This window comes from Carettochelys insculpta, chromosome 1 (assembly GCF_033958435.1).
Source record: "Carettochelys insculpta isolate YL-2023 chromosome 1, ASM3395843v1, whole genome shotgun sequence".
Taxonomy (NCBI): domain Eukaryota; kingdom Metazoa; phylum Chordata; order Testudines; family Carettochelyidae; genus Carettochelys; species Carettochelys insculpta.
In genome coordinates, this window is record NC_134137.1 from 359,844,386 (window position 1) to 359,859,837 (window position 15,452).

The 15,452-nt window shown below is 45.1% G+C and overlaps 1 protein-coding gene across 1 annotated transcript in view; it reads right to left on the reverse strand.

Annotated features, from left to right (window-relative positions):
* Positions 1-15,452, reverse strand: part of HGF (hepatocyte growth factor) — a 96,951-nt gene that overhangs the window by 7,573 nt on the left and 73,926 nt on the right. The window contains exons 16-17 of the mRNA XM_074984166.1: positions 14,286-14,392; positions 13,265-13,410 (exon numbers count right to left, since the gene is read on the reverse strand). Of these exons, the coding sequence (XP_074840267.1) occupies positions 13,265-13,410; positions 14,286-14,392 (253 nt within the window). The remainder of the gene's footprint in view (positions 1-13,264; positions 13,411-14,285; positions 14,393-15,452) is intronic.

Here is a 15,452-nt window from a genome sequence, read left to right on the forward strand (position 1 = left end):
TATTTACTTGTTCCCATAATATAAGAACTAGAGGACACCAAATGAAATTAATGGGTAGCAGGTTCAAAACTAATAAAGGAAAGTTTTTCTTCACACAGCGCACAGTCAACCTGTGGAACTCCTTACCAGAGGACGCTGTGAAGGCCAGGACTCTAACAGAGTTTAAAAAAGAGCTCAATAAATATTTGGAGGTTAGGTCCATAGATGGCTATTAGCAAGGGGTCAGGTATGGTGACTAGCCTTTTGTCGAAGGTGGGAGATGGATGGCAGGAGACAAATCACTTGATCATTGTCTTCGGTTCACCTCCTCTGGGGCACCTGGCATTGGCTACTGTCGACAGACAGGATACTGGGCTAGATGGACCTTTGGCCTGACCCAGTATGGCCGTTCTTATGTTCTCATGTAGGAGAGGAGCACGGACACATCTTTGCTTGGTACCATTTGATATTTCAAAAGGTGCTGCTATCTCTCCAGTGTTTAGGATATGAGCAAGCATGGCATCATGAAAAGATGGGACAATGTTGATAAATTTTTCAGGACAGCTAATTCACCCAAATATTTTCCAGAGCCCATTTCTGTTGACCATGTCAAATGCCTTGATCAAGTCAATGAAGGTCACACAGAGGTCCTGATGTTGCTCTCTACATTTCTCTTGTATCTGTCTGGCTGCAAATGTCATATCGGCAGTGCCTTGACCAGCACAAAATCCGCACTGGCATTCAGGAATTGTGCCATTTTTGAACACGTGTAGTAAAAGGTGGGTATTAAGGATGCAGGCCAGGACCTTACGAGCTATAGAAAGCAGAGAGATGCCCCGATGGTCAACACAACACTCATGATCACCTTTACCCTTGTATATGTATATAACCAAGGCATCTTTGAAGTCCTAAGGGACTAGCTCCTTCTCCCAAATGTCACTAAATCAGTAGGTGAGGTGGTAATGCAACTGGCCACCAGCAGCTTCATAAACTTCTGATGGATTTGCATCACTGCCAGGTGACTCTAGGGTGGCATTTTCAGAAAAGTTTCCAATTCCATGCACAGGGCCATGTAGGCAGGCAGAAATTCAGGGTCTCTATACATGGAAAAGATAATGGTGTAGGGAGGAGGGGCTCAGGTTTATTAGGAAATGGGAAAACTACTGGGATGGGGGAACCTATACAAGAGGGATGGACGCCATCTAAACCAAACTGGAACCAGACTGTTGGCACTGACCATTAAAAAGGTCATAGAGCAGTTTTTAAACTAAGAGATGGGAAAAAAGCCACTTGGTGCAGAAGAGCACGTGGATCACACAGAGACTTCTCTTAGAGGAAAGTCTATTGATAAATATTTTATCAGTTTTAGTCAGGAGGAGAGGATGGAAGAGGATAAAGTATGGGCAGGATCGGAAAAGAAACAATCACATGAAAAAGAATCTAACACGTCAGGAAAGGGCAGATGAATAAATAGTGACAAATTTGTAACGTGCTTATACACAAATGCTAGACGTTTAAATAATAAGATAGATGAACGAGAGTGCCTAGTATTAAAGGAGGATATTGATATAATAGACATCACAGAAACCCGGTGGAATGAGGACAATCAATGGGACACAATCATACTGGGGTACAAATTATACTGAAAGGACAGAACAGATCATGCAGGTGGGGGAAGTAGTACTATATGTGAAAGAAAATGTAGAATCAAATGAAGTAAAAATCTCAAACTCATCAAAATGTTCCATAGAATCTCTATGGATAGAAATCCATTCTCAAATAAGACTCCAGCAGTAGGGATATATTATAGACTACCTGACCAGAAGAGTGATAGTGACTATGAAATGCTTAGGGAGATTAGAGAGGCATTCACAATTTAAAAAAAATCAATTAATAGTACAGGATTTCAATTCTCCCCTAATTGACTAGGTCTATGGCACCTCAGGATGAAATGAGGAGATAAAATTTCTCAATACCTTAAATGACTGCTTCTTGGAGCAGTTGGTACAGGAACAAACAAGGGGAGAGGCAATTCTTGTTTTAGTTCTGAGTGGAGTGAAGGATCTGGTCCAACAGGTAACTGTAACAGGACCGCTTGGAAATAGTGATCATAATATAATAACATTTAACATTCCTATGGGCTGTGTCTACACTTGCACTCCTTTTCCAAAAGAGGCATGCGAATAAGGGAAATCGAAAATGCCAATGAGATGCAGATTTACATATCTGGTGTTTCATTTGCATATTCTTCTTTCAAAAGAGCTTCCTTTGAAAGAAGAAAAGCAACACACATGTGGCTCTTTTGAAAGTAAACCCCAACTTCAAAAGAACCCTTCTTCCGATTTTTTTATGGGAAAAGTTTCCATGCAGTTTGCAGGGATTTTACTTTAGTCACTGTACCTTTTAATTGCTGTTTCACTAACCTCATTTTTGCATAGTTCCCCTTTCTGAAATTAAATGCCACAGTGTTGGAATGCTGTTGGATTGCATTTTTCATGGGAACAAGGGTTCTTTCAAAGATGGGATTTACTTTTGAAAGAGCCATGTCTACATAGCTTTTCTTCTTTCAAAAGAAGCTCTTTCGAAACAATATGCAAATGACACACTGGGTATGTAAATCTGCACCTCATTTGCATTTTTGATTTCCCTCATTTGTGTTCCTCTTTCAGAAGAGGAATGCAAGTGTAGACACAGACATGGTGGGAAGAACATCTCAGCAGCCCAATACTGTGGCATTTAATGTCAGAAAGGGGAACTATGCAAAAATGAGGAGGTTAGTTAAACAGAAATTAAAAGGTACTGTGACTAAGTAAAATCCCTGCAAGCTGCATGGAAACTTTTCAAACTTTTTTTCAAAGACACCATAATAGAGACCCGACTTAAATGTACAACCCAAAATGAAAAAAAAAAACATAGGGACCCAAAAAAGAGCCACCATGCCTTAAAAACATGTAAAAGAAGCAGTGAGAGATAAAAAGGCATCTTTTAAAAACTGGAAGTCAAATCCTAGTGAGGAAAATAGAAAGGAGCATAAACACTGCCATTTTATGTGTAAAAATGTAACAAGTAAAGTCCAATAGGAGTTTGAAGAACAGCTAGCAAAAAATTCAAAAAGCAATAACAAAATGTTTTTTAAATACATCAGAAACAAGAAGGCTGCTAAACAACCAGCGGTCCCCCTAGATGATCGAGACAAAAAAGGACCACTCAAATATGATCAAGTCAGTGTGGAGAAACTAAATGAATTCTTAGCTTCAGTCTTCATGGCTGAGGGTGCTAGGGATATTGCCAAACCTGATCTGTCCTTTGTAGGTGGCAAATCTGAGGAACTGTCCAAGATTGAGGTGTCATTAGATAAGGTTTTGGAACAAACTGACAAACTTAACACTAAAGTCACCAAGACCAATAGCATTCACCCAAGAGTTCTGAAAGAACTCATGTGAAATTGTGGAACTATTAATTGTGGTTTGTAACCTATCCTTTAAATCAGCTTCTGTACCCAGTGACTGGAAGATAGCTAATGTAAAGCCAATATTTAAAAAGGGCTTTAGAGACGATCCCAGCAATTGCAAGTCTAATGTCACTACCTGGAAAACTAGTTGAAACCATCGCAAAGGATAAAAATGGCAGACACATAGAAGAACATAATTTGTTGGGCAAAAGTCAATATGGTTTCTGTTAAGGGAAATCATGTTTTATTAATCTATTAGAGTTCTTTGAAGGGGTCAACAAAAATGTGGACAAGGGAGATCCAGTAGATATGGTGTACTTAGATTTCCAGAAAGTTTTGCACTAGGTCCCTCACCAAAGGCTGTTATGTAAATTACGTTGTCATGGGACAAGAGGGAAGATCCTTTCATGGATTGAGAACTGGATAAAAGGTAGGAAACAGAGGGTAGTAATAAATGATAAATGGAGAGGGGTCATTAGTGGCGTTCCCCAAAGGTCATTCCTAGGAGCAATCCTATTCAACTTATTCGTGAAATGATCTGGAGAAAGGGGTAAACTGTGAGATGTCAAAGTCTGCAGATGATACCAAACAGCTCAGGATAGTTAAGACCAAAGCAGACTATGAAGAACTTCAGAAGGATCTCACAAAACCAAGTGACTGGTCAACAAAATGGCAAATGAAATCTAATGTGGATAAATATAAAGTAATGCACTATGGAAAAAATAACCCCAACTATACATACAATATGTTGGGGCTAATTTACCTACAACTAATCAGGAAAGAGATATTGGAGTGATTGTGGATAGTACTCTGAAAACTTCCATGCAGGGTGCAGCAGCAGTCAAAAAAGCAAACAGGATGTTAGGAATCATTAAAAAAGGATAGAGAATAAAACGGAGAATATCTTATTCCCTGATGTAAAACCATGGTATGCCCACATCTTGAATACTGTGTACAGATGTGGTTATCTCATCTCAAAAAAGATATACTATCATTAGAAAAGGTTAAGAAAAGGACAGGTAAAATGATTAGGGGTTTGGAATGGGTCCCCTATGAAGAGAGATTAAATAGATTAGGATTTTTCATTTTAGAACAGGGGAGATGAAGGGGGTATGTGGATATGATAGAGGTATATAAAATTATGAGTGGCGTGGAGAAAGTGAACGAGGAAAATTATTTACTTGTTCCCATATTATAAGGAGACGTCAAATGAAATTAATGGGCAGCAGGTTTAAAACAAATAAAAGGAAATTTTTCTTCACACAGAGCACAGTCAAAATGTGGAACTCCTTGCCAGAGAAAGCTGTAAAGGCTAGAACTATAACAGGGTTTAAAAAAGAGCAAGATAAATTCATGAAGGTTAGGTCCATTAATGGCTATTACCGAGGATAGGTAAGGAATGGTGCCGTTAGCCTCTGTTTGTCAGAAGCTGGAGATGGATGGAAGGAGAGAGACCATTATCTGTTTGGTTCACTCCCTCTGGGGCACCTGGTATTGGCCACTGTTGGCAGACAGGACACTGAGCTAGAGGGACCTTTGGTCTGACCCAGTAGGGCAATTCTTATGTTCTTGTGCCTTTCCAGATTTCATCAGGTTAACAGCTTTTAGTACCTCATCAAGAGTTGGTCGTATGACCAGCTGTAAATCATTAGCCCACTCAGGAATCTCTTCAAGAACACTGTTGCCAAAAGCTGAGGTCTGGTTCAATACTTTGAGAAAACATTCAGCCCAGCCGTCAAGGATTTTAGCACCATCTGTGATCAAATTGAGTCCATCAGCAGAGTGCACTGCTGTACAGCCAGCAATGCATGGCCCAAAGACTGCCTTCAGCCTGTCATAGAATGTTTTAAGATCATGTCTATCAGCCATATCTTGGAGTTTAACTGCGTGATATTTCCACCAGTGTATGTTAACATAGGCTCATTGCAAACAGTATTATGTTAGCACATGCTAGAGAACTTTTAGGCTACAGCTACTCTGCCTAGTTATTTCAAAATAACTGTAGTTATTTCAAAACAACTGAGTTGTCATCTAGACTACACACACGCTATTTTGAAATAATTTTGAAATAGCAGGTGCATTATTCCAAAACCGGTAAACCTCAAAGTGAGAGGAATAATGCCTGTTTTGAAACTGCTATTTCTAAATAGGCGGTATTGAGATATGAAGGAGTGCTATTTTGAAATAAACCATAATGGGCTCCAATAGCACTATTTTGAAATAGTTGTGTACTATTTCAAAACACATTTTAGCTTCCTCTACACTAGCCTCTTCCTTTCAGAATGGACATGCTAATGTGGTGCTCCATGAATATGCAGTCTCTCATTAGCATAATGGCAGCTGCAGCAATTCAAAAAGAGAAGTTACTCACCGTAGTAACGATGGTTCTTCGAGATGTGTCCCTGTGGGTGCTCCACGATAAGTGTCGGGCTCACCCCGGCGCCGCAGGTCGGATCTTTTCAGCAGTTTCTGCTGGACCACGCCTGTGCCGGCGCGCGCCGCTCCCTTGCGCGCTCCCGGCCGCATGCGCAATCCGGTCCCCGCCAGTTCCTTGACCAACCGCCTCGGATGCTCCTGAAAAATATGAAACAGAGATCCGAAGCGGGGAGGATGGGCGGGTGGTGGAGCACCCACGGGGACACATCTCGAAGAACCATCGTTACTACGCTGAGTAACTTCTCTTTCTTCCTTGAGTGTCCCCATGGGTGCTCCATGATAGGTGACTACCCAGCAGTAACCCAAGATAGGAGGTGGGTAATCGGTTTATGTGCAGCTTGTCCCCGAGAGGACCACTGTCGAGAAACGGGTATCCTCTTGGAATACCCTGTGAAGGGCATAATGCTTGGCGAAGGTGTCATAGGATGACCAGGTCGCCGCTCTGCAAATGTCTTTTAGCGTAATGCCCTTGAAAAAGGCTGTTGATGCCGCCACCGCCCTAGTGGAGTGAGCCCTAGGCGGGGCCAGTAAAGGGGTCTTTCTAAGTTCGCAGCACATTTTTATGCAGGATACGATGTGCTTCGAGATTCTCTGCGAAGAGAGACCTTCTTGTTTTGATTTGGGAGCGAGAGAGACTAGGAGTCTATCCGTTTTCCGGAAGGACTTAGTCCTGTCTATATAGAAAGCCAGCGCCCTCCTCACGTCCAGGAGGTGTAGGCGCGCCTCTTTGTTGGAGTTATGAGGCTTTGGATAAACGAGGGTAAAACTATAGGTTCGTTGATGTGAAACTCGGAAGAAACTTTGGGAACAAAGTCTGGATGCAGCCGTAAGGTTACTGCCTCCTTGGAAATTACTGTGCAGGGTGGCGTTGCCATAACTGCCGCCAGCTCGCTCACCCTGCGAGCTGACGTGATTGCAAGAAGGAAGGTCGTCTTTATCGTAAGGAGACGGAGGGAAACCGTGGCTAAGGGTTCAAACGGTGGTCCCGTTAGCGCATTAAGCACCAGGTCCAAGCTCTACGAAGGTGGAAGCGGTTTCCGAGGGGGGTATAGGTTTACCAGCCCTTTGAGGAACCTGGTAACCATGGGATGGGCAAACACCATGTACCCTTCCTCTTCATGTCTGAAAGCCGATATAGCGGCAAGGTGGACCTTCAACAAGGATAGGAAGAGTCCGCCTCTCTTGAGGTCCAGTAAATACTCCAGTATTACAGGTATAGGTGCAGCAAGGGGGGCTAATTGCTTGGTAGAACACCATGCAGTGAATCGAGTCCATTTTTGCTTATAGGGCTTCCTGGTGGAAGTCCTCCTGCAACTTTCTAGGACTTGTTGCACTCCCTCCGTACACGTGCTCTCTAGGGAGCTGAGCCATGGATTAATCATGCTTGCAGTCGCAGGCCTCGGGGGTGTGGATGCACTATGGATCCCTGGGCTTGCGTGAGCAGATCCGGCGCCACCGGGAGGGGCATCGGTGGACGGTCCGACATGCGCAGGAGTAGGGGGAACCATTGCTGTCGATCCCACGTTGGGACTATCAGGATCATTCGGGCTTTCTCTCTCCTGGCTTTCTGCAAGACTTTGTGGATAAGCACTGTGGGAGTAAAGGCATAGAGCAGGGGGCCCCTCCACGAGATCGCGAATGCGTCCCCCAGGGACCCCGTCCCAGTCCTCCCCTGGAGCAGTATTGTGGGCACTTCTTGTTGTGTTGAGTGGCAAACAGGTCTATCTGGGGAAATCCCCATGTGTGAAAAATCGGTCGTAGCAGATCGGAACGGATCTGCCACTCGTGTGTGAGTGCGAAGCGCCTGCTCAGCTGGTCTGCCTTCACATTGTGAGCGCCTGGTAAATACGAGGCTTTCAAGGTTATATTGTTGGCGATGCACCAGTTCCACAATCGGACTGCTTCCGCACATAAGGCACGGGACCGAGTTCCTCCTTGCCGATTTATATAAAACATGGTGGAGGTATTGTCTGTACTGATCCCGACTACTTGCCTTGTATATGGTCTCGAAAGTGTTTGCAGGCGTTGAACACTGCTCTGAACTCCAGTATATTTATGTGCAGTGACTGTTCCGTGGAGGACCACAGTCCTTGCGTCACCTTTCGCCCATGTGCGCTCCCCACCCTATGTGGGAGGCGTCGGTAGTGAGAAAAACAGATATTTGTGGTTGGTGAAAGGGCACCCCTGTTAGCATGTTCTTGGGGTTCACCCACCATTGCAGGGATCTGCGCACCTCTGTCGTGGGCGACACCACCCTGTGAATGGTGTGTGCTGCTGGTTTGTAGATGCTCGCCAGCCAGTGCTGCATGCTGCGCCTATGCAATCGGGCATTCTGTACCACAAACGTTGCTGCTGCCATGTGGCCCAGCAGCTGTAAGCACGTCAGAACCGGCACCGTAGGGCTGAAGGTGATGACTTGCATGAGGGAACCAATGGCGCGAAAGCAGGCATCTGGTAGATAAACCCTTGCTGTGATGGAATTTATACGTGCCCCTGTGAACTCTATGTCCTGTGCAGGGTCTATCTTTGATTTTGCCAGATTGATGACCAGGCCCAGCGAAGAGAATGTGTCTGCTGTGACGCATATCATGCGAAGTACCTCCTCCTTCGAGGCCCCTTTCAGTAGGCAGTCTTTTTTTTTTTTTTTTCAGATATGGGAATATAAACACCCCCTGTCTGTGCAGGTAGGCTGACACCACTGCCAAGGTCTTGGTGAAGACTCTGGGGGCCGAGAAGAGGCCGAACGGCAGAACCTTGTACTGAAAATGTTTTTTGCCTACCATAACCCGGAGAAAACGCCTGTGAGCCGGGTGAATAGTTATGTGGAAATACGCGTCTTGTAAGTCGAGGGCTGCGAACCAATCTCCATCGTCCAGTGCCGTAATTATAGAGGCAACTGTGATCATCCGAAAGCGTTGCTTGCGCAAGTACCGGTTGAGGCCTCGAAGATCTAGGCTGGGCCTCCAGCCTCCTGTCTTTTTCTCTGTGAGAAAGTATCTTGAGTAGAACCCTTTCCCTCGGAGTTGCTCCGGCACTCTTTCCACTGCCCCTATAAGCATAAGATGGCCTACCTCCTGCTTGAGTCTCGCTTCGTGGGAGGCATCCTTTACGTGGGGTCTGGGTGGAGGTCGTGGCGGTGGGAGCGACTGGAAGGGAATCGCGTAACCCGTGGCTATGATCTCCAGTACCCATTTGTCTGTGGTGATCTTTTGCCACTGGTCGTAGAATGGTCGGAGGCGATGGTGGAACAGTAGCTTCGGATGACATTGCACAATGGTAGCGATAGTGCAGCCCTCGATCTGTGTATCAAACTTGTGGCCTTTGGCCCTGCCCCGAGGACGCACGGCTCTGTTGAGATCATCGCCTGGGAGTTCTGTACTGTTGGTGCTGTTGATGTCGCCTTTGCTTGTAGCCCCTGTGGTACTGGGGACGCTGTGGTTGATACTGCAAACAGCTTCTGCGTGTCAAAGGGGAGATCAACGATCTTCGCCTGCAGATCCCTTGGGATATCCGATGTCTGGAGCCAGGACTCCCTGCTCATGACCACTGCCGTAGCTGTTGAGCGTGCTGCCGTATCTGCTACGACTAGGGCGATCTGAACTCCTGCCCTCGAGGCTGCGTAGCCTTCCTGCACGATGGCCTTGAGCACCGGCTTCATGTCCTCTGGAAGCAAGTCCATGAGGGAAGTCAGCCTGGGGTAGCTGTCGAAATTATGGTTCACTAGATGCGCTGCATAATTCGCCATTCTCAACAGTAGGGTAGAGGAGGAGTAGACCTTTCTGCTGAACAACTCTAGTTTCTTGGCATCTTGTCCGTTCCCCCTGTCTTGTACTGAGAAGTTTTCAACCTCTGTTGAGACGATTCCACCACCAGAGAATTTGGTTGCAGGTGGCTGAACAGGAACTCCATGCCCTTCGTCAGGACGAAGTACTTCTTATCCGCTCTCTTGTTTATAGGTGGAGTGGACACAGGGGTCTGCCATATTGTGGTGGCGGACTCCATGATTGCTTCATCAGCGGAATAGCTATTTTGGAAGAGGCCGGAGGTCTCAGGTTTTTAAGGAGCTTATGGTGTTTCTCCTGCACCTCTGCTGTTTGGATGCCTTGCGTGAAGGTCACCCTTTTAAACAGCTCTTGGAACTGTTTGAGATTGTCCGGAGGATGGACGTCCCCTGGGGCTGTGGCCTCGTCAGGGGAAGATAGCGAGGAACCGCTAGGGTAAGCCTCTCTGGACCCCTCTGGGTCCTGTTCATGGTGATACATCCTCTCGCTAGATACTTGTGAGGGAAAATCTCGGGGTTCCAGAATCAACTCCCCCTGAGATATCTGCGTTTCCGTCCCCATCCGCGATTGCCCTCGGGGATATTGAAACGTCTGGGGGGATCTGTCCCTGGGAGTATGCCTATGGTGTCTATGCCCCGCGTGATAGGGGCGACCATGGCAACACGGGCACTGTTCCAGAGATGGAGACCTGGACCACTCTGGAGGCACATACCCCCTGCGTCTGGGGAAGCGAGATTGTCTGGGTGATTGAGATAATGGAGAGACTGATTTGTGGCAGTACTCCAGGGGTTCAAAGCCCAGGAAGGGCGATGGTGGTCCGAGCCATGGCGATGCTGGCTGTAGGAATAGGGATGGGGGCTCAGAGTATACTGGAGGTGACCCCTGCCACCTTGTTGGAGTTTGCAGCATAAGCGGAGGGCTTAGAGCGAGTAGCCCTGCAGCCCTGTCTGGAGAAGGGCTGCGGTGCTGGGTTTTCTGTGCTGCCTGTCCCCTCCCCTGTGGGGCTGGCTCCGCCCCTTTCTGCGTCGCGGATCTCGGCCCCGCTGTCTGTGCTGCGCTCGGCACGCTCCGCTGCGGTGCCGCGCGGGTGGTCTCCCCCGGTGCCTGCAGGTCGCGTGCCTGCGAGCTCTGCACCACCAGTTCCCCGGGGGGCAGTGCCGCTAGCTGCGGTGCCGCCGGTTCCAGCGCTTGCCTGGCCGCCGCCCTGCCCACAGTGCGGGGCAGCTGTTTGATTATCGGAGGCTCAGCCTCTGCCACGTGCGTCTCCGCACCACCGCCGCTCAGCTGTGACTGCAGCTGGGGGCTATGCGCTCCACCCGTCCCACTCGCTGTGGCTGCCGGCAGGGATTGGGTTTGTGAAAGCTTCCTCCGTTTTTGCGCTGATGGGGTTAGGGAAGCAGCTTTCCTTTTATGGGCCCCTGCGGGTCCCTCCTGCTGAGGCCGCTCCAGCGCATCTGGCTGGAGAGCCTTGTCAAAGAGCAGCATTTTCAGCCGCATCTCTCTGTCCTTCCTTGCTCTGGCTGTGAGCTTTGCGCAGAAGGAGCATTTCTGTGCCCATCAGAGGCCGGCATCTCTTTGCAGCATGACTCACACTTTTTGAATCCTGAAGAGGACATTGTGGTGAGTCTTTGAGTTGTTAATAGGGTACTTAGCACCTTCTCTGTGCCTGTTCCCCTCTCGGACTCAGCCTGCCGCGGCAGGAGGCCTAATGGCCTTACGTCCCCGGGCCTCCGCTGCTCCGCTCGCTACTAAGGCTGTAAAACTTTACTTTTTACTCTCTTTTCTTTTTTTTTTTTGAAAACAATAACAAGCTAACTTAAGCTAAAGACTGAAAAAGAAGCTCTAAACACTTTAAAAACATTAAATACGCTAACTCTGGCCGTAGCCTGAGCGGATTCCGTCTGCAGCCGATGGCGGTTAAAGAGGAACTGGCGGGGACCGGATCGCGCACGCAGCCGGGAGCGCGCAAGGGAGCAGCACGTGCCAGCGCATGCGCGGTCCGGCAGAAACTGCTGAAAAGATCCAACCTGCGGCGCCAGGGCGAGCCCGACACCTATCGTGGAGCACCCACGGGGACACTCGAGGAAGAATTGCCACTTTCAAATCGCACACCGCCCATTATACAGGGGCCTTTCAAAAGGACCCCCCAGTCTTCAAAAGCCCCTTCTTCCTAACACCAGATAGGAGGAAGGGGCTTTCAAAGACTGGGGGTCCTTTCAAAAGGCTCCCGTCTACATGGGTGGTGTGCGATTCAAAAGCGGCCCTTTCAAATCACTCACTCATTACCATGCCCATTCCAAAAGGAAGAGGAAAGTGTAGACACAGCTTTTGTGTGTGTTTGAGTTATTTTGAAATATGATATTTTGAAATACCTATTTTGAACTATCTGATTTTGCAAAAGGGCTGCAGTGTACCTGCAGCCTTAGCGTGCCGCTATACATCTATACAGTTCAGTACGCAACACACCAACACACTAGTGTGACAAGAATTTACATCCTCTGGTGCTCACTAATGCACAATGTAGACAAGTCCTTTGTTGGCACTGAATTTTTTTTAAGTTTTGATTAACTAATGGCCTATAACATCATGCAGTCTTCTTTCACTGATGCCAGCTAGCAAAGGCCAATGGATTGGGCACTAAGAAATGTTTGTATCAGATCTGGAAATTCTGCCTTAAAACATAAAAAACAACAATTTTTCTGTCGTCTCCACATCACTTGAGAATTAACAGGGTTTGACCTTTGCCAAAAACAGATGATTTGCTTCGCTCTTGCTGCTTGCAGGCTAATTCACAGACAATTCATGTACTATTATAGCATTGCAAAGCACTGCTAGAGAAATATTTTCTGCTTGGGGTTTCATCTACCATTCTGATTAAACTTCTCCCTTTCTTATAGCTCTAAGTTTTATGCTCCATACTCAAAGAAGCTGCTCCAAGACAAACATAGGAAGAGAGAAACCATCTCAATATTAATTCACTCCATTTCATCTTACAGGACAAAATGAACAGATGGATTTCCTGAGAATTTCTATGCAGGTGCATCATTTATACCTTAGCACTCACAAGAACTTTTTTAAAAACAACCACATGTTTAATTTGGAAGAAAAGGGCTTGTTATAACTAAATGATCCTACAGAGGATTTATTTTAATGTGCCTCCTCATAAACAGGATCTACCTCCCTCAGGTCTTGGTGTTATCCTTGAATACAGAAAAGTCCATTGTTTTATTTATATTGAACCACTCAGAATTTCCTTTTGTGCATCTAAACCAAATGTGAACTCATACAAGTCACTGTTACCTCATCCACACATCACTTTGGTTAACAGATTGTCAGTTCCAAATGGTATAGCACTGCCAAGAAGAGGGTTTTAAACAGTTCTGCTCATATCTTTTCCTCTATGTTCTACCAAATCCCAGTCTAAGACTATGTTTAGAATGCGGGTGGTATTTCGGGATGCAATGTACCTTGAAAGGAAATAGCATCCAGATCTCCTTTCCACTTACAAACTATCTGTGGAGAAAATAATTAGGCAAGCACCAGAAAAATATTAGGAATAAAGACAATCAGAGCAGGTGTCTGTAGCTTATTACACTCTATCGCTAAACTTTTATACCTCACACGGTCCGGTGCCAGTGCTCTCAGCCCCTGCGCAGATTTCTGACTCATTCACCGTTATCTTTCCTTTGAGATCTTGGTTGCACTTCTCATTTCCCACAATAAACAGGTTTGCTACTCGGAGCAGGCCGTCAAAGTGAATCACTAACAGGAAAAACAAGAGCAACAATCAATTGGGTACATATTACTTTACATTTTAATTAAAAGGAACACTAAGTAAAAAGACTGTTTATATTATACGCTCTTCATCAGCTTCAGGTTCTCCCAAAATTCCCAGTAATATTCATGTATATTTTATACTTCTTACACTGATTACAGGTTGAAACTCTCTAATCCAGTGCCCTCAGGGCCTGATCGGGACTAGATGAGAGAATTTGCCGGACCATGGGAGGTCAATATTGTCTAGCAGCATTACCAACACTTCCACTTCTTATTGGGCTCTGAGAAGACATTTAGGGGTAAATTACAGCTAAATAACAGCAAAGAATACTGAGAGCCAGGACTGATGGCTGTAAGCAAACTTTATGGGATCATGGAAAACTTGGCCACACCCATGCTAAGTGGTCATCCAACTAACTAAAATCAAGCCGGATTATGGATGTTGCCACACAAGAGACAGGGATGGACCAGAGAAGTTCAACCTGTACAACAAAAAGAGAAGTAAGAAAGTTTGTCTGGCATGTTTATAATATTTTATACATTGAATACATAAACATGAATCTGCGTAACAGTCCTGGTCCCAGTACAGATCCGGAGGGGTGGGGGAGGGACACTGCTATTTACATATCAGATACAGGACTTCTTAGAAATCCTACAACTGCCCTTCAGCTGATAGAAAAGGTTAAAGTTTGTGAGAGGGAGCATGTATGCCAATACTCTAGGGGGATGGGACACTGCAATGTGGTTCACTCATTAGCCTAAGTTGCCTATCGCTGCTATAATAGGTTGGAAATGGGAATTAAGTAGGCTATAAACATAAATCGTCATTCGGTTTAAAAAAAAAACAACTAATCTCTTACATCCTGTGTATCCCCATCCGTAAACACTGCAAGTAGTCCTCTCTGGAATAGTACATCCAGAAATGGGCAGTCTGATTATATCCACAAAATTGTTTAATATTGCAGCTCTGCAAGGAAAAAAAATGAGCAGATATGATGGATCTTACGTGATACTTTAAACAACTTTTTAAAATATTATCTACATTAGTTCACAGCAGTAATTAGTAGTTGTGCCAATTTTTCTGCTTTTTCTTCACATGAAAATCAGAATTCCTTTTAACTCTTTTTAAATTGCAGCTGTTACTTTTCAAGAAGTTTTCCTGCAATGCTGTTACTGCTTTTATTCTGTTTAATTTGGGTTTTCTGTACAAAGATAAATAACACAGGCACAAAGAGAATACCCTTGATTTTAATAAACATTTGTAATAATATGACAGTACATATAAAGGTCATATGTACAAAAAGCTCTTACTTACAATCTGTTGTTTATATTATTCTATATATTAAAGCCACACACCATACTCATTCATGTTTTAAATTAGTCCTGGTTATCAAGAAAAAAGATACACATAGGCCATGATTTTTCAGCAATAGCATTTGCTTTTATTGATGCAGATGGTGAACTTGAATTACATGTGCATCCTAGACCCTCTGGTGGCTGCTATTTCACTCTGCTTATTGGGACTGCTGGATCAGTATAAAGATAGATCTGTGAGCCCCCACTTGGCCAGACTGACTCTGGCCTTTTATATTAAACTTCACGAGTCCAGTGTAAAAGCTGCTTCTTCAGTACATCGTGAGTGCACGGGTAACACTTTTAAGTTATTCCACTAGCAGATGCCAGCACAAGCCCTCAAAAGAGATCTTGCACTAGACATAAAAATCACAAGTTAATTCCACCAGCAATGGGCTCTTGGTACATATATAATCAAACTATTATTCTTTGAATCAAAAAAACAGGATGTCTGAAAGTTCAGGCACATACTGAGAAGAATATTAAACCAATCCCCAAAATAGGAAAACAAAGATTAGCTCCAACTCATCAAGTTGTAATTTATGTCAACATTGGTCAACATTTTCTGTCAATGTTTTTCAAAGAAAAATAGCTTTCCAACCACCAAAAATATATCCACAAAAAAGTGAGAGTTTCATCATTTTCCCCCTTTTTTGAAAGGGGAATTTTTTTCT